This window comes from Falco biarmicus, chromosome 6 (assembly GCF_023638135.1).
Source record: "Falco biarmicus isolate bFalBia1 chromosome 6, bFalBia1.pri, whole genome shotgun sequence".
In the NCBI taxonomy this organism is placed as follows: Eukaryota; Metazoa; Chordata; class Aves; order Falconiformes; family Falconidae; genus Falco; species Falco biarmicus.
The window spans coordinates 67,639,034-67,658,700 of NC_079293.1; the positions used below are offsets into that span (position 1 = coordinate 67,639,034).

Genomic DNA, 19,667 nt, shown 5'->3' on the forward strand with positions numbered 1-19,667 from the left:
GGCAGGCCAGATCTCTATGTGCCCCAGACTTCCAGCACACCTCACATTATCTGCTTTTACAGCATGAAGCTGATCTAGAGACATTGTGGAAATGCCCACGGTATTTGAATGTATGGCTGCTCAGTCAGAACTACTCGCAAGACCGAGCTACTAAACATCCGGTAATTCTGAACCAATGTTAAATACATTAATCCCAGCCAACACTGTCAGGCTGAAAAAGATATTTTCATCAGGCATACTGCAGCTCTGGATCAGGTGGATGGGCTTTGCTGTGCACAAAGTGAATTTGCAGTCGAGACTGCTCAAAAAGTCTATACATACTGTGCGCATACAGCTTGTTTGTGCAGCACACAGGCAAGCTGAATGCTTTACAGAGATATTGAGGTGACAATTCTTCCTATCATGCAAATATGTGCACACATATAATTCTGTCCAGGAAGCTCTAGGCAGAAGCATGGCAGCCTATGCCTGCCGGTATCACCTGAGCAAGTTGCTCAGACAGTTTGCAAGCTTTTATCAGCAGTGGGCGTGCCAAGGCATTGCCAGTAACCACCTTGCTGGTTGCATGGTCTGGAGCCCAGAACAAAAGGTGCAGTTTGCAGCTGTGCTCCTGCCTTGCAAAGGGAGAAGATCAACGGAGAAGCAAGAGGGGAAATGACCAAAAAAAGAGAGGACAAGAAGCCACATAGGTGTTGTTTAGGATTTAAATGAAACTGATGAACACAGGCCACTCAGTGATCACTATGGGGCTGGCTTATTTCCTCATATGCACACAACCCTCAGCCTCCTCACAGGATGCCCAATTAGAGATGGTAATTCTCTTTCATTTCTTTAAGAAATCATTACTTCATTTTGATCAAGAGTAAGCCATCAAGGCACAGCTCTGAGCTGGTTAACTATAACCGTTTGATGCCATTTCTGAGATGGTTTTGATCACTGTCATTCCAAGCGGTTACTTTATTTGCAACTGTGAGTGATGCTAGGGCTGATCCAGCCTCTGAATGCCTCCTTGTCTCCAGCTGGTGCCACGAACCACACCTACACTCGGTGGGGGCTGCGGGCAGCAACTCTGAAGCAACAGCCGCTTGGACAAAAAGCAGTTCCGTCATGTTGCTGGCCAAACGGCCACCTGTCCTCCACGCATTTCCAGAGTGCGAGGGTATGCTGGGTGGCTTCCTGGGAGGAGAAATATTTGTGACTTTTCTGACCCAGGAAACCCCATAGTAAAATAATCCCGAAACACTTTTTGTGTGTGCGCTGCTGCTACCCAGGCCGGCCGCACGGCGTGGGGCCGGTGCGGGACTCGAACCGGCGGTACCAGAGTTGAGGGGGACTGGCGCCGGCAGCCGGGCTGGGGCGCTGGAGCGGCTGTGCGTGCTGGGACTCGGTGCCCAGCTTGGCCTTAGCTTTTAGGTTGCCGGGGGTCTCTGGCGGCTTGCGGGGAGGCGCATTTAATGGAAACGCGCGACAGGTTTGGGTGGCCCCGGCCCAGAGCCGCCCAAGCCCCGACCAGTGACACAGCTGCGGCGTTCCGGGCAGCGCAGTGGAGGGCGCTCTGGGTCAGCCCGGAGCCTCTACCTGCACCCTGTGTCAAGGCTGGGGAGCTGTGAGGGAAAAAATAAAAAGGAAGAAATGTTTTGAGCGTTTTCTATAAGGAGGACGAAGCCCGCTGTCCGGGTGGTGAGGGGGAGCCAAGGCCGCTGCCGGAGCGGGGCGCGCCGGGCCGGGCGGGCAGCAGGGAGCGCGAGCAGCCGCAGCCTGTCCCCCCACCCGGCCGGCCGGCTCCCCGCCGCCAGCCGGTGCCTGTGCGGAGGCTCCCTGCAGGGGGCGCTGTGGGCTCGGCCCGCCGCCGGTGGCCTCTCTTGGCTGGGGCGGGCGGTGGCTCGTCGGCAGGGGGCGGGCCGTATGGCGGCGCCGTTGCGCCTGGGCCGCGCTGCACGCCTGTTGCCGGCTGCCGCCACGGCCCGACTGCCAGTGCCGCGGCCGTCTCCGCGCCTCGCCTCGTTCTCTTTATCGTCCGCCATCTCTTCTAACGGCCTCTCTCCGCCGCCGCCCGCCATGCAGGCCTTCCAGTACCCCGAGGTGTACCGCGACGAGACCGCCGTGAGTACGGGGCTCCGCGGGGCAGCTGCCCGGCGTGTGGCGGCCGCCGGGCCCGGCCGCGGGGGCGGCCCCTCGGTGTGGCGGGAGGCCGCCTCCCGGCGGGTCGGTACTTTTTTGGCTTCAGGGCTTCCTTCGGCTTGGGCCGTTAAACGTCTGGCGCGCTGCCGGTAACGGGGTTCGCGTTTTTCGCGCCTGTGGCCCGTGGCGGCAGCTGTGGGTCAATGAGAGCAGGCTCGTCCCGTGTGTGCGGGGCTGGGGCGGGCCGGGGCCCGGGGGGAGCTGCTCCCCGGCCGTGCCGCGCCGCCCCGGCAGTGCAAATCCCGGAGCTTTGGCACCGCTGCGGGTTCCAGGGAAAGCCAGGCCTCCGCCCGGGCTGGAACAGCGTGCAGAGGAGCAAGTAGTTATCTTTATATGATGGCTGATTTGATAATGTGGTAATATTTGGTAATAATAAAAACAATTACCAATATGATGGTGAATTTAGTTAAAATGGGATCAGTTTTCTCCTTCTGCAAAGGACTGTGCTTCAGGCGCCAGCCCAGGAATTATTTGTGTAACTAATATCACTTTTGAACCAAAATGTTTGCCGACGTGAGCCAACACTGGGAAAAAAATAAGTACCTTCATAGTTGACTGAAGGCCTGACCTATGCAACTTCTAAGGGCAGGTATCTAGTTTTATTTTCTATACAGGAGAAAGGAAGCAGATAAATTCAACCATGTAGGTTAGTCTTTTGTGTTTGTCTATTTTGAAAATTATTATATATGTACTTGACTCCTGTGTTTGTGAGCAGCAGTAGTAAGGATGGCTACACCAGACACAGTTGCGTAAACAGCAGCTAAGTTCTGGGTGCATCCAGTTTTGTGGTTTCACTTGAGCACCTGGATATTGGGGAAGTTTAGGTTTTGTTTTTATTAGGGGTTTGGGTTTGTTGTGTTGGGTTTTGATTATTTTTTTTTTTTTATTACTTCACTAATCTATCTTGTGGAAGGAACTTCCGTTCCTGTTCTGCATTTCTGTGGTGCTCTTGTTTTTTTGTGAGGACAACACTGCTGCTTGGTCCATCACCAAAGGGAATGGTAATATTAGCAACTGACCCGGGAGCAAGGTGTTGCTTTTTTTTTCCTTTGCTTCTTAGCGTTGTATGTTTTTGTGAATTCCAAATACCCTTCATCTTGATGACTATAATTCCTTGGTGAATAGAGTTTGCTTGTGTGCATGTCTTTTGTTACAGTATTGTGTTTTATAAATTCAGGTGTTGGATTACCATGGATGTAAAATCAGTGACCCATACTGCTGGCTTGAAGATCCCGATAGCGAACAGACAAAGGTAATCTTTCTTTGTACAAGAATTATCTGTTTTGGCATGGTTGTCTTTTATAGACTAGGTACATGAGTAATTTTTTTTTTGAAGGACCTGCCAGTACTTTTTGAAAACTTGCATAGTGAGTGTAGGTGTACTTCATGTGTTATCTTATGGCACCAACAGCAATGCTGTTATTTTGTACCTTTGAGTTAATGAGGGAAAGGCTCGAGCACTTAATATAACATAGATCACGCAATTTGGAAAACTAAGGCCTTGTTTATCTTGCACCCATTTTTCTTAGACAATTGAAATGCTCAAGGTGATGGTGTCACACTGAAGCGAAACACTCAGATTTTAGAGCACTTTATCCACTGTCCTAAGTACATCTAAAATTGCCATAATAAAGCAGTTAAGAAAGGATAGAAAGAAAATTCCTTTGGCTTGCTTGATTCACAGAGTGACAAAGTCAGTGAATATATAATTTAATTTTTTTTAAAAAAAACCCAACAAAACAAAACCAAAAGCATTTTCCTCCTGAAGTTAGGCTTTGTTAGTGGCTTTTATTACAGATTGCAGATGTTGAAGTGTTTACAGCCTGCGGTCTGGTATAGCTAGACTGTGCTGCTAGAACTTGTCTTTCACTCAGACGGAATCCTGAAAAATGATGGCTGTGAGCCAGTTCCTCTGATATCCGTGGCAGAGGGAGTTGCAGGGGCGATGGCCAGAAAACGGTAGATGGCAGTGTGGACGGGGGTGCCTTTGTAATGGCTCGTAACTTTGTGATAACGGTAGTTCCAGACCTAAAACGCTGGCATTTGTCTATTATGCATGATTATATCAGAAAGATGACAGATGGCAGGATCTCCATTTGAAAATATCCTGCAAGGTGGCTTTCCACTAGTGGGATTCCTTTTAGGATTTCTTACATATGTGCTTAATTAATACATCTAGATGAGCTAGAGGCTGGTTGAATAGAACTTACTGTAACTGTCAAGAGCAAGATAAAATGTGTACAGTTAGGATCCTATTCTCTACTTGCAAACCTATCAGCATATATAAAGACTTATCCCGAGTGAACCTTTTTAATGCATATCAGTTTTTGGTGGAAAAGCTCTACCATGGATATTAACATTGAGAATTAGATATTTAGTAAGTTGGGAATATTTTTCAATTTTTTATTATGGCATTCTTAAGAAACAGTATGCATAGGATAATTTTGTGCCAAATTCAGAGGCATATATGTGTGGGGAAGTATGCTTGTCTCTGTCTTTTATAGAGGCCTTTACAGTTACCTATTGAAGTGGGTTTTTTTGGGATCCTATGGAAGGGCTGGGTCTACCTGTTTCCTAGAAGAGGTCAGAAAAAAATAATCTTGGAAGTGCTAAATTCCTTTAATCTGCTTGATCGCTCACTTCTTTGTGCTCTGCAGCAGGGGTTGCTGACAGCCACTCTTTCTTGCTAGCTTTTCTTAATAGTTTTGTCTCCAAGTTCTTGAGATAGTTTGCTGGGCTCCTGCAGAATAGCCATTCTGCACCTACCAGATCAAAGAGTAACCAGACACTGGTCTAGAGGCAATTGAACGACTGCGGGCTTCAGAGAGAATCTGGAGCATGCTTTGTAGACTTTTCAACCCACTGACCTTGAGATGGGTGTCCCTCCCATTCTTCCTCCAAGTCCCTCACTCTCTTTATGCACTCCTTAATATCCCAAACCTCCATTTATTTTTGGGAAAAGTAAAAATATCCTGTGTACACCTCTAACAATAGGCTACCTTTAATTTTCTACATATTAAGTACAGAACTAGAAGAATTCTTTGGGCATCCACGCTCATCTGTACTGGAAGAGCCCCTGTTCAGTTCCTGTTTACAACATGCATGCTTGATTTGAGAACTTAACATTGAAAGTTGTGGTTTATGCCAAGAGCGAAGGCTGAATGTCACTCATTTAATGTTAGGATTTTTTTCTCACATGCAAACAGTCAAACTTATTTGGTGTGTGCTGTCAAATAAATACACAGATATGTTGGAATTCTGCTTTTCTAGACATAGCAGAAATAGTCATGTCAGGCACTGGTGTGGTCACAGAAAATACATGGGTAGGCCTCACTTTGTTTCTGTGTTGATGTGAGTCAGCAAAACATCAGGTTTACTATTTCTTGAAGTATGGAGAAAGAAGTACAGGCAAGTGAGATTGGTTTTAACTCTTTTTCATGGTAGTTTCACTTGATGTCTACTGCAGGGTTAACAGAACTGAGACTGAAAGAAATTACCCGCAACAGCTATGAATATAAAGAATCATACTAATTTTCACTGTGGCTGGCTAGTCCAGATGATCTTGTGGGCACTGATAGTTAGCAGCTTACAAACAAGTGGACGTAGAAGGGTGGTGGGTTTTTTTTTTTTTTGCAATTGGCTTAATCAGGTATTACTGTATATGATTCACTGTAGTTTGCACGTTTCCATTAAGTCAGGTGGTTCTGTGGTTTCTGTCTGCCCCCCCTCCTCCTCTTGCACTGACCTGAATACTTCTGTCCCTCCCTTGCCATGGGTATAGCCATCACAAGGTGATGTTCTGGGGGGAAGCCTTTCGTGGATTAGTTTTCTATTGACACACATGCTTAATCTAGGTCACCCCAAGGCCATGTGATATTTGGATCTAAGATGGTTCAAGAATGGGATCTTTCCTTTTCTAGCAGCCTACAACCTACATTTAATTAGGTGAAAGTCAAATAGGTCTAGAAATTTTTCAGCCAGGTCACCAAGATGATCTTATTCCATGTGTAGTATATATATCTGCTGTAAAAAGGAGGTTACTGAGATCTGCAGGTGGCTGAGCGGGACTGTTTCTTCTCAGATGTGCAGTCATAGAGCTGATTGAGGATGTGGCTTGATGACAGGCTTAATCTCTTGTGGAAAAGCTGTTGTTCAAGAATTATGCACTGTTCATTATCTGTGTGCTTTACTATATTACTTTTTTCCCCCCTGTGTGTGCTTGGTTGGAGTAGTCATGACAGCTGTAAGCAAAGAAAATGCCCTTCTCCAGATACGTAAATAAAAACTGAGTCCCTGGTCAAACGGGGAAGTTCCTACCTCACTTTCAGGAGAGTGAGTGCAGAATGTGGGTTCATGCTCTGCAACTAGTTGGCCATTAACCTTTAAGACAGGCTGAGGAAGCGTTGCTGGCATAGTTGAAATGTTGTGCTACGCTCATAAAACACCTGGTGATGACAAAAGCCACAAAGGTGTGCCAACCCATGCTTTTACTGTTGTTTTGGGTTTGGCTTCGTTGGGCTTTTCAACTTCTTGGTTTGTTTTTACACTTTGTGGACAAGTTTTGGGGTCTTTTTTTTAGACTACGACAAAGTCTTTTGCTGCTATGTAAGTCTTATACAGTACCTTAACTCACTGATTGCATAGCCAGTAATGTGTAGCTTGTTTCAGACGTGAGCGATGGACAGGGGATGAAAGAGCAGGGATCATGTAACATACAGGAGTCTGGTCATTCTGAACAGGTCTGTGCTTGGATTAAGACTAGAATTGAAACTCTCAAAACTGCAGTGAAATGGATTTGTAGTTATAAACGATTAGTGTTTCATTCCCATGTTTTGATAAATTTCCAATTGCACTTTGAATTTTTCTATGCTAAATACTAAAGTAAATGCTAAGAGGCAAGCTAGCAGAAGTCTGCTTAGTTTTACTTTGTGATACTTAAAAAAATTTACATGCCCTCTTGTAGGAGTTGCACTGAATTACCTTTTACTGAGAAGATGTATATGAAGATTTTGGGGGTAACTATTAAACCAACTGTAAATACTTTACAGATTAATGCTAAAGATGGGAATGTTAAAAAAATTTATATCCTAAGATTTCTCCTTGGAAAGCATACTGCAAGTGGAGATCATTGTCTTAAGAGAATAGCTTAGTGACGTAGAAAGCTGAGAGTTTGTAACAAAGCATGATTAAAAAATTTTGCGGCATGTGTTTTTTAAATGAAAGTTAGTTACACTTTTTTTTTTTTCCTAAATAACAATTGGCCTGCTGAAGTAACAGCCACACTTTAGCCTCAAGTAGAAACATCCCTGCTCTTAGTACAACACTTAAGAAATTCGTTTGCTTTTCAAATCACTTTATTTTCTGAGATACCCATAAGCACTTGGACCATTACTTTGTCCTCTTTCTGCTAGAAAATTCTGACCTGGTTCAAGGCTTATGATAGATTGTTAGATGCAGATATCTACAGGTAAAATAAGAATCTTTCTCTATAGGTTCATGAAGATGTAGAGTTACTCTTAGCCCGGTAGCCTGGGTGACACCTGTTTAGTTCAGCATGGTGGATGGATTGTTTACTGTGAGAGTTTCTGCTGAGATCTGTTTCTGTACTTTACCGAGAGCAATATTTTAATTATGTATTGCTTTTTGAATGTGGGTGCAACCTTGCACTTGAAAGTGTAAGAATAGAGTTTCCAAACTGGACTGGATTCTCCTTTGTGGAACTCTTTAAAAAACCTGGAATTCTTACCTTCTTTTTCAGATAGCAGTGGCATTCCCTTTTACAAATAGTCTTGGAATCTTTGGTGCATACTAAGGGGAAATGGGAAGAATATGTTAAGTTCCTGTAAAAGCAGATTTGCTAGTGATTAGGTTGTGAATGCAACAGTTAGTATGTAAGCATGCTCCTGTGCAGCAAATACTTGTAAAGAAAAGTGCATGTCCCCTCTTGGAATACCAGTAATGAAAACAGATGTGGTGAGATGTGACTGTGCAGTTAAAAGTGAGTAATTTTACCATTACAATACCACTGCAGCAATGTTACCATTTTGGTCACGTTATTGGTAGATCAAACAAAGATGTATATCAGTTTCTGTCCACTAAATGCAACTAAAAAGTGCTTTTTTCTATCCAGTACAATGGATGGTTTTATACTTGTTTTTATGAGGCATCTTTTCTCTGAAAATGTCACAGCACTTTGAGTAGTTAGTTTGTGTAGCATGTGCTGTCTAGACTGTTGTGTGTGTAGTCTTTGAAGTTCATGTATTTCCATTTAGAGAAAACAAATTTAGATACACATAATTCTTGAGTAGATTTGATTAAGTTCTTTCATCATCTGAAGGCAGAGGAGATGGGGACCGTTATAGCAGTAAGATGTGGAGGCTGCATGCCATTTTGACATACCATTGGGATGTGCTGTGCTGCCATGCTGGTTGTAAAAGCTATCTGTGACAGTATGATCCTCAAAGGAAGAACAGACGCAAAAATTGGCCTTCCCTTGGCAATGCATTCACCTCTTTCCATTTTCTCAGGAGATAATTTCCTGATTCGATCCTTGCTGATACATAAAGCCTAATTTTGAGTAAAGGTCCAGAAGTCATCATTGTCAGCCTTCTCTATCTGTTCCTTTTCAGTGCTGTAGTGCTTGCTTTCTTGTGTCAACTTTGAGTGGTGAGTTGTGTGTAACTAGCCCATGTGTTCTTAAACTAATGTTTCAGCACTTACCCAAGTGCTCTTAGGGCACCACGAATTCTGCACTCACATTTTTAAAGCTTATCGGTTTCTGTATGCTTTGTTAGGCATGAACAAATACCTCTCAAGTGGAGATTGACCATAATTAATGCACTTCCTCCTTTACCTTTGGGTCTGACAAGTCTCTGAAAACACAGCTTGGCATGTAATGCACCTCTTGGCTATGCACTGCTATGGCAAATGGGAGGGAGAGTGTGTCTGCTTCTGCTCACTTCTTGCCGTGTGAAATGTCTGTAAAATGCTACTGAAATAATTTTATGTTCTATTCTTTCCTCTTTTTCACCTTAAGAATTAATAAATGAGTAAGCATTGATAGTAATTGGTAAATGTGCATCAGGTGCTACTTTCTATAGCAGCTGGATTTCCTGAAGAACTGTGAAACTCAAGTTGTGGAATAGGGATTGTAGTCCTGCTGTTCCTGCTGGTCATGCCTTGCAGTGAAGTCTAGCTCAGATGTTATCATTCGTTGATCTGCTTGCTGTGTGGCAGATTCAGGACAGGTAGAAACAACAGCCTTTTTTCAGAGCAGCTGGGAAGGTGACCTGTTTAAGCAAGAGACAGGTGAACAGGGTTTCAGGCTGGAGGTGAAAGGCTGGGGTCTGAGAGTGGGAGATGGAGCCATCATCGCATGTCTACCTGCGAGTTACAGCCGCTTGCACTCTGTCCTGTCCTCCCTACTGCATGTTAAGAGACAGAAGAGCCCACATGTGTGCTTCTTAGCAGCTGTGGTTCACCTTAAGATGCTTAGGTATTAATTTTACGTTAATGTACTGTGCTGTAAATAAGGGATGGTGCAATGCCAACAGAACACTAGTTTTTTCCATGCATACCATGGGAGTGGCAGCCTCTAACAAACAGCTGGAATGGTAATGGTTTTGGCCACTGTCATTAAGTGTGTGTGACTGGGAGGTGGAGTGTTTTAAAGAAACCAGGCTCCTCAAAGTTCTCAGAGATTAGGTATTCTTGCCTTTTGTAACTTAAGAACTGATCTGTGGATAGTACTTGGTCTTGCCAAGAAATACTGGCTGGGACTGATCTTATGTGTTATGTCAGTAGGATGAACAGATTATACACATGATGTTCATCTTCCAGCCCTTCACAGCCCCTGAAATTATAGTCCTGTCTGGGCAAAAGGGACTCTGTTCTTTATCCATTTCCTAATTTATTTATCATAAAGTATTGGAGTATCATGTATTTGTGATGAAGTGAGGGAAGATGGTATTTCCTAGGTATATACTGTAAGTTAGCTTTTTTGTGCCATTTAGGCAAATGTGAAGAGAGTTTTTGAAAGCATGAGGTTTGGGTTGGTTTGTTTTTTGAAGAGGAATGGCAGGAATCTGTCTTGTCTGTGGCTGAAGGACTGGTTACTCCAGTACATGCCCCAGAGATTTTATTCAAGATAAAAGATCAGTCTTACCACAGTATTGTGGCATAATGTGAATAAGTATGTAAGGCTCTTCAGGTGTGACGCTTCACCACCTGTATGGGGGGGAAGGATGTCTGTGATGCATTGCTTCAGAAGATAGTGTTTCCTGTAGGAATTATGCATTTCTGCTTGAGTTCATGTCTTTTTTTGCGGGATTGTTTTCTTTCAGGCATTTGTGGAGGCTCAGAACAAGCTTACAGTACCCTTTCTCGAGCAGTGTCCCGTCAGAGGACTGTTCAAAGAACGAATGACTGAACTCTACGATTATCCTAAGTACAGCTGCCACTTCAAGAAAGGAAAAAGGTATGTGGGGAGTGTCTTTGCAGTTGGTGACGAATGTAAGGCAAGTCAAAAGCAACTACTAGATAGGAAAAAAAATTATAAATTGTATTTGTATTTATTCCTTTATAGTTGGGAAGTAGGAGGAGTAAGCCAATGTTAATATATATGGTTGCAGGATGCAGAGGACAAGGTGCTTGGCTGTCTGCAGTTCGCAGTCATTATCTTCTTGTTCTTTTGTCTTTTCATAGGAGGAATTGTGAGTTTATCAAAACTGTGACAACTTTGTTGGATAACTATTGTAAAAGTAAAACTTTGAGGAGTTCCTTTCAGGGTTGTCACTGTCAATATAGTTAAAGGCACCTCATCCTTAAAACATCATGTCGTATGCATGTTGTTCTAAATATTTACTAAAATACTGCTCTTACATTGGTCGTGTTTTGGGCAGCTGGTGTGACTTTTACTTGGTCATAGCCAGTGAAAAGCAGTGGGAGTTCCCTGTGAAAAATGACTATCCCTGGTATCTGGGGGGGATAGGGGAAAAATCATGTGGAGGACTTAAGGCAACTGATGCAAAAAGATGCGTTTTTTTAAGAAATAATGAAATCCTGCTATATTCCAATACTTAGCCTACTTGTATCCCTGTTTTAATTCTGTTGCTGGGTAAAGAGATGGTGCTTCTGTGGCTTACCCAAGGTCTAGAGACTGCAGCTGCTACTCAGTTAGGTGACCTCTTTCAGAAACACTAGCAATCCCCTAGCAAAAGGGACTAAAGGGATGAAACTGCTGGTTGACTTAGTAACATCTAAGGATTGTTTCTGCAGTTGAAGAAAAGATAGTGCAATAAACCAGCCATTCTTAATCATGGGAAATGCAAATATCTTTTTTAGTGTTTTCAATTTTTTGATCCTTGTTGAGTGGACAGCCAGCTATGCCAGGTATGTTTTCACTGTCATCCATAGGAAAGAGCAGATGTCTCATTGCCTTAAGATTTATGCACAGATATTGAGGGACATCTGCTGCTCTTTAGTTATCTGTCCTATGCTGTGAGAAGGGTGTGGATACTTCTTACTAAGGGAGCAGAAAGTCTGTACTATGTGGGGTCTTGTAAAATTGTATTGCGGGGAGTGAACCCAAGCTGATGTTGACTTAAATTGCACTGATGTGGCACAGCATATCGGTATATGGAGGTGAGAGGTTTAAGCTCAGAAGCAGTGGAGCTGTGCTGGGCTGTGCTGCATCTGGGGAAGTAAGCTTTGTTAGGTGAGTCAGGCAAAGCTTATTGGCTTTACGTGATGCTCATGCAGATGTAACTATGCTGAATCTGATTCCAGAGCAGGCCTGGTCACTGACTGCTCAGAATTCTGTGATCCATTCTCCCTGTGCAGTGCAAACATGCTTGGGTGTGGTTATCTTCAATGCTGATAAGGCTTGATGTTGCAGAAGTGCTCATGGCAGTGATTAATATAGTCTCCAATAGAATTTGATGTAGCTGACTGTCCTCTAGGAAGAATACTTACCCCAGGAGCTTCATGTGCTTTGACTTATGACACTTTAATTTTAATAGGTATCTTTGTAGTTTTTCTAAGTGTTACCCTATTTCTTGGCATGTGCTGAACTTAAATCACAGTGGTTTAAAAATCATACCAAAACTCCATGTATTACAGTGTTTGAAGAGATCAAGAGGCCACTACCAAGTTAAGTAACAGTTAGTAAGGGGCAGGGGGAGAAACTAGTCTACTTGAAGAACTATCAAAACTTCTCATAAGACTTAGAAATTCTTAAATTTAATTACTCCAGTTTTCTGCTGAAGAATAGCTGCTGAAGGACAGTGTCTGAAGAGCTGTTCTGTAGAATCTGCGGAAGAGTGCCCAGGGAGGTGCTGTGTCTTGTCACATTGTTTGACCTTTGCTTCTCAGCTTATTGCCCAGCATTGCAGAAGTGAAATTGGCTAGAAAATGCATGGTCAAATGGAAAATTACTTGCTTTTTCTTCTATTTCTTTGATTTTGTCACTCACTGAACATTATTGTTAGTATTTGAACTTATTACTAGTTCAGATTGTTAGCCAGGCCTTTTTGAGTATAGTTACCCCTTTTGAATTTACCAGGTTCCTGTGTTTTTATCCAAGTACTGGACAGTCTTAGGGAGTATGTGAACTTAAGTTTAGGTTTGAACATTATTCCATAAATTCCCCTGTTCCCCTAGGTGAAACTGCTATTTGATGTGTTAAGTCATGGATTTGTGTAGTAAAACTCAGAAGTCCTATGAAGGAAGAAACATATAGTACCTATGAATTAACATAGAATAGTTACCAATTTCTTTGAGCTCTGTAGTGTCTTATGTTGTCAAGAGTACCCTCGCTAAAGAGAATTCTGTAATTCTCTGTTCCTATAATTTTTTCAATATCCCTCGCTAAAGAGAATTCTGTAATTCTCTGTTCCTATAATTTTTTCAAAACACACATAGTTTTAAAGACATGGGGAAATACAGGTGAAACAATTTCAGTTCTGTTTCATTTACACATCTGCATGCCACCTGATACAGATTGAAAGCAGCTATATGAGTGACAAAGCTTAAAACATAGTGGGTGGGAACCTGTGCTAATACTTGGATCAGAAGGATGCTAAGGCTGCCAGAGCTGTTTAACATAGACAGTTACGTAGAGTTTATAGTATACTTGGTGTTGCTTGAAATGTGCTGTGGCAAATGCAGCTTTTGTTTTTAAAAGATGTTTTGGATGCATCGAGCAGTCTCTTCTATATAATCTATATCACATTGGGATGAAGCTTCTCTTATTTTTAGAGGCCTAGAAATTGGTGTCTGGGCTTTCTCTGTACTGAAGGGAAAGGTACTTACGGAGGATGGTTAAATCCCTGATGGACACAGAGGAAGCCATGATTTCTTCTCTACTGTGAAACTTGTGTTTCCCTTATATTTATCTGTCTTTTATTCATTTCATGATGATGTCGTACAAGTTTTTTGTGCATGCCTAACGGAAAATCTGAGTTGTTCTTGCTTATTTTTCCCTCTTGTTTTCTTTTAGGTATTTTCACTTCTACAATACAGGACTGCAGAACCAGCGAGTTTTATATGTACAAGACTCCTTGGATGCAGATGCCAAAGTTTTTCTTGATCCAAATAAGCTTTCTGATGATGGCACTGTGGCTTTACGAGGTTAGTGAGACAACAGTTTCTGCTGAATAAGTGTGGGTCTTCAGCAGAAGTTGGAGATGGTTTCCAGCTTATCACCTATGAAAGTATGGTTAGAGTGGCTTGTTTTAATCAAAGTAGTCACAATAGGCATACATGATTCTGTATAGTGTTTCAGAAGAACACTTTTAAATCTACATGGTATTCACAATTAACTTGGTTCAGTTTCTCAGTGGCTTTTTTCATAACTCTGTGACAGGTTTCCACCGAAATATGAATAGATATTGAGGCTGTCCATAGCAAGGAAAAAAGTTTATGTATTTATCTTGACTAATTCTCTTTAAATTGTATTTTGCATCTTTAACGCAAGTTACAGTAAGAGACTGTGAAGGAATGTAGTGTTAACTTTTATGTGAATTGCAAAATTACTTGTCTTCACGAGGGCTTTAACGTGTTAGGTGTCTTTTTTTTTTTTTTCTCACCCCCTATTGACTTACTGTAGAAGCAAGACTCTTGAACCCAGAAGTCCTTTAAGTCTGTTCAAGGCCAGTTAATAAAAACAGAGGACAGAATTAGTGGCTTCTTCTTTAAGTGTGACCTGGTTGAAAAGAATCAATATGGGTTTTTTTCAGTGTTGTCCTTCCTTAGATTGTGGATATAAGGAATTGGATTCATACAGTGTTTCTGTATTTCAAAAAAGCTTATATAGAAAGTCTCTTTCCAGATGCACTTAGAGAAACAACCAAGGAACAGGAGGGAAAACTCCTGGTGTTGATAAATAATTGATTAAAAGGCAGGGAAAGGAATAACTAACATTGGTTGTCAATGGGGAAAGCACCAGTAGAGTTCTGTCAGGGACTATGCCAGGACTTGCACTGTTCAGTACATTCACATATATTAGGAGTGAGCAGTGAGGTTGCAGGGTTTGGTGACGATACAAAGTTGTTCCAGGTAAAGGCTGAAGAGTGACTGAAGAGCTGCAGGAAGATCTTAGTGATAGTGAGTGGACAATAAATCAACAGGTAAAAGTCTTTGTGTAGATAAATTAAATGATGCACAGGCGACAAACAATCCTAACCTCATTTGCAGAGGAATGGGTGGAATGGACTCTGAACTGACCATGACCGCTTGGTAACAATTCCTGTAATTGATAGTTCCATGAAAATGTCGACCTGGTTCTCAGTAGCAATCAAACAAGCACATCAAATACCGGAAATGATAAAGAAGGAAATAGAGGGCAAAAGAGAAAACACCATCATATTAGGAACCCGGGAGTTTATACAGTAGCATTGAATACTCAGTATAGTTCCAGTCCCCTCTGCTCAAAAGCGGTTCTGAAATACCGTTCAGAGGAGGGCAGTAGGAACAGTCAAGGATATGGAGCAGAGCTCAGAAACAATTGAGTGTGCCTGGATCAGTCAGCTTGGAAAAGGGACAATTTAGCAGGCACATAATACAGGTCTACAGAATCATTTGTGGCATGCAGTTGCAAGGAGAGTGAGCAGGGCTTGGTTAGTCATGATTTTTTTTTCTATTACAAGCATGACGAATTATCAAATGAACGCAGTAGGAGTTGAGCCTAAAGCAAACAAAAGATGGTGATGGTTCATGCCACAGGATGTAGATTTGTAGAACCCCTTACCAATGGATGTTGGTGGTGCAAAAAACTTCCTGTGGGTTTAAAGACAAGGTTAAGGAGGAGGGAGAAGCATTGAGGATTATTAACCAACTACCTCATGGAAGAAGTCTCCCAAGCTAAAAATGGTCAGAGGTTGTAAGAGTATTTGAGGGAAATATTACATGTGTTTGCATTGTTCTTACTCTTGTGGGCATCTCTTGTTACTCCTGAGAACAGCTAGGCGGAATCTTGTTCTGGATCAGAATGGCCACTCTTAAGTGGGAGAATGTGTTAGGTTGGCACAGTGATGCCTCTCAAACCTACAGTTTCTATGAAATGCAACTTTTCTGTAGGGTTTTTTTTTCAGTAGTTACTTTTAGATTTGTACGGCCTATGCTAATTCAATCTCTTCACTTGAGTTGATTTGCAAGAGTGATTTTGATCCTTGTCAACTATGATGGAAGCTCTTTGAAGTTTTTTCAGAATCATGTCTTCCTCACAGTTTGGATAGTGACACATGTATCAGAAGTCTTAGCTGAGAGTACTGGTGATTAATTCATTTGCATGCTAGCAGCAGATTTTTCCAGTGACTTTAGTTTTCATGGCTTTACAGGGTCTAGTTTTCCATCACTCAAATATTGAAGTAATATTTGCTTTATTTCAGGATGCATTGCTTGTGTCTCAATTTCTGTTGACTTCTTTGGTGCTGTTTCTCTCCTAAAGTCTCATTTTAAGTACTCTACCTGTGTGCATTTTCAGCCTCCACCTCCTCCTCCCAACCTCAGGGAAGCAGAGATAATTCAGATGTTGGGCACAAGCGATGTTACGGAACATACTTACTGAGTATGCATGCCTAAACTCAGATCTGTGAACTACTTGAGAAGTCCACAGAGAATGGAGAATTGCTGTGAATCCCAAATGATAGCAGATGTAGTTGTTTGCACTCTCTTTTAGAAAATAAACTCTCTTTTCTTAGTGTTCAGGGAGCACAGTTGTTTTAACTACTTGCTCAATTTTGCCTCCCTTTCATAGGGATTTGGCTGGTGTGTAGCAAATAATTTTGCCACACAACATTATTAACAAACGCTTTTTTGAAAATATGAATTCCTCATGCTAGTTCTTAATTTGTCTTGTTCGGTTCCAATTTCCTAGGTTATGCATTCAGTGAAGATGGTGAATACTTCGCGTATGGCCTGAGTTCTAGTGGCTCTGATTGGGTTACTATCAAGTTTATGAAAGTAGAAGGTCCTGAGGATCTTCCAGATACACTGGAGAGAGTTAAATTCAGTTGCATGGCATGGACCCATGATGGGAAAGGCATGTTCTACAACTGCTATCCGAAACAAGATGGGAAAAGTGATGGTAAGTATGGCTGTACTAATTGCGTGCTATGTGGAAGCAAAACTACCTTTTCAGCAAATTGGTGCAACAAATAATTAGCTGTGCTAGTTTATACTGAAATAACTAGCTATGCTAGTTTATACAATTAGATGTTGGATTATATCTTGTATGAACCAAGCCTATACTAGATTAGTGTGAGTATCCTGTTGTCTTCCTCTTAAAAGTTTGCTGCTCCTTTACTTTTTCTCTGTGATGGTTTACTTAGCTTTCGTACAGGGTGTTATTCACTGGAATCTGATGTCTGGTGACAGCTCGCTTAGATCTTTTCCCCTTATGTGTGTGTGTGGGCATAGGTGAATTGGCTTGGGAGGCTGACCTGATGAATAGCAATCTAGGGCATAAGGTTTTTGTTATTCAACCAGATTAATTCATCTGTGGTTTACAGTGCAGCAACACAAAATGTTTATGCTAGCAAAACTCAAGGAACAACACACAAAATGGAATAAATTGATGAGGAGAGTCAGTAGGGAGGAAATTTTGCAGCTCTTACAATAAAGCAGTGCTACTGAAAAGTTTCTTCTGGAGCGGCGCTCTTCATTAAACCTTGGAGAGTGCCTGAATTTTGCCTCTGTATTTGCTTTTACAGCCTATCATTGTGCTGATTTGCAAGTTGGATACCCACCTTGTGTATTTTAAACATGTTTGTAGTTCAGGAGCTGAAGTGTGGGACAATGTTGCAAGAACAAAATTAGAAAAGAATAAATCAAGTAGCACCTCATACAGTGCTTTAAAACATTTTTTTTTATTTTTAGCAAGTTGAAGTATGAAGGTTTCTAGGAATGTTAATCAGGAATAAATCTGTCCTTAGTTGGCCAGGGTGGAGTGGCAGCACAAACATCATTAGAGGGTAGCAGGGATTGTTGTTTTTCTTTGCTTATTTAGTGTTTCTAGAAAGCAAAGCTTGAAATGATAAATCTTCACATTTGGAGAATGTATTATCAGCAATGAAAGGAAGGGGGTAACTGTTTGAACAGGTTTGCAGTGTGGTTTGAAGTTTTTTTGTTTTGGAGGAGGGGTGTGTGTTTGGAGCGGAATGGTTGTAGACTCAAACCATTACTAGTTCTCTGCTGAATTACTCTTTATATGCAAAGGGATACAGAAATTTCCAAGAGTTTTATTTGGTGGTTGTTGGATTTCTTTGAGAACTAATTGTTTTAAATATCTGCATTTCACTAGGCACCGAGACCTCTACTAATCTGCACCAAAAACTGCATTATCATGTATTGGGAACTAACCAGTCAGAAGATATCCTATGTGCTGAATTTCCTGATGAACCAAAATGGATGGGTGGAGCTGAGGTATGGTAAACACCTTGAAGCTTGTCATCATTATGTTCAGTTTTTCGGATTCTAACAGCTGATAGTAGGTATAAAGTAGAAAACACTTTGTTAAAACATTTTTATTAGTGTTGCAGAGTTGACCGTTGAACTAGTAAGAATCACTGATTAAGAACTGCTGAAAATAAGACTTTATAGTTTGCTTTAAATCAGTCCTCAGGCTTGTAATGACACAATTGCATACCCTTCTTCTTCGCTGAGGACGTTCTGCCTGATACATATGCCAGGACAGAGAAGGATCATTTGAGGGACAATGTGTCATTGTTCTTGTTTCTTCTTGGTCAATGTTGAGCCCCAGCCTTTACTTCCAGTGCAAAAAGCTTATTCCTATGATCAGCATTTCTGGATACTTCCTGCCATGTATTTATTGTATTTCTATGTATTTTTGTGATGTCTTTCCTGAAAATGAAATATGTCCATTCTACTTACTTGAAGAAGGGTGACATACAGGTTAGAATCTGTTAATACTGTGTGCACAGTTGGAGAGTTTTAAGTTTCCCTAGAAGTTTTATCGGCACAAATATGGTGTAGACTGTGTTACTGGAGATGGAACAAGTGACTGCTAGAATTGATTTATTTGGCTTGCTTTGTTGAACTGCTACTCTATTGTGCAAAGTCCCAGTGAACCAAAGTGATAGGTAACCATGCTATGTTCTTTACATGAATGGTTCAAAAGACCCTGAGTTTTGTAATTGGTGTGTGGTTTATTCTTCACATTAGATTTAACAGTGCTTGATTGAGTGCACTGTTTTAAGTGCTGTTGGAATGTAATGGTGGTCATTCTGTTTATCAGGGAACTGATGTTTTTCCAGTGGATAGAAACCTGTTGTAATTCGTAGTCTCCTAGCCACTATGTTTAGTCAGTACATTTTGTTTCTATGCAGGGTGTCTTTTGGTCTGACACTTTGGATAAATATGAAACATTTTTTAATCTGATTTGGGGTATTCTGTTCATAGAACTACTTTTCCCTGAGTCATTCCATGCTTTTCCCTTTTCTCTCTCACTTCCAGCACATCAGCCCATGAAAATGTTGGGGGTTTCTTCTCTGAGGGCTGCCAGAAAAGAAAGGTTCTTTCAAAGAATTTGAACAGTAGGATCAAAAATGAGACAGTGAGTGAGAATGTGAAGGGCTCCCCAGCAAAGTGACCACACTGAGCTTTCTCTATACAAATCAGACCAACTGTAGGTTCTGTGAGTAAACAGAACTTCTACATAATCTCATCTACTCATGAAACATAACTTTTAACAACTGACCTGAATTTCAGTGTAAACTTGCAAATGGGCTTTGGATTTTTTTTTTCCTGTCCAAAAACTCAACAGTTCTGTTGAGTTTAACTGGCAATAAAATGGAATTTGGGAATTGTTATCTTTATTTTTCCCTAGTTCTGTAAATAAATGGGCTTTCTGTTGGTGACAGATGTCTTGTAGTGATGTATCCACTGATTCACATGAGTGATGCATATTATTATTATTGCTTTGCAGTTTCACGAGCTCATGTACACATGTTGTGAAGGCAAATTCCTTT

The 19,667-nt window shown here is 41.7% G+C and overlaps 1 protein-coding gene across 1 annotated transcript in view; it reads left to right on the forward strand.

Moving 5' to 3' along the window:
* Positions 1–1,887: 1,887 nt before the first annotated feature.
* Positions 1,888–19,667, forward strand: part of PREP (prolyl endopeptidase) — a 113,559-nt gene continuing 95,779 nt past the window's right edge. Inside the window, exons 1-6 of the mRNA XM_056343244.1 lie at positions 1,888–2,103; positions 3,359–3,433; positions 10,524–10,657; positions 13,679–13,809; positions 16,556–16,765; positions 17,981–18,102. Coding sequence (XP_056199219.1) covers positions 1,906–2,103; positions 3,359–3,433; positions 10,524–10,657; positions 13,679–13,809; positions 16,556–16,765; positions 17,981–18,102 — 870 coding nt within the window. The 5' untranslated portion in view covers positions 1,888–1,905. The remainder of the gene's footprint in view (positions 2,104–3,358; positions 3,434–10,523; positions 10,658–13,678; positions 13,810–16,555; positions 16,766–17,980; positions 18,103–19,667) is intronic.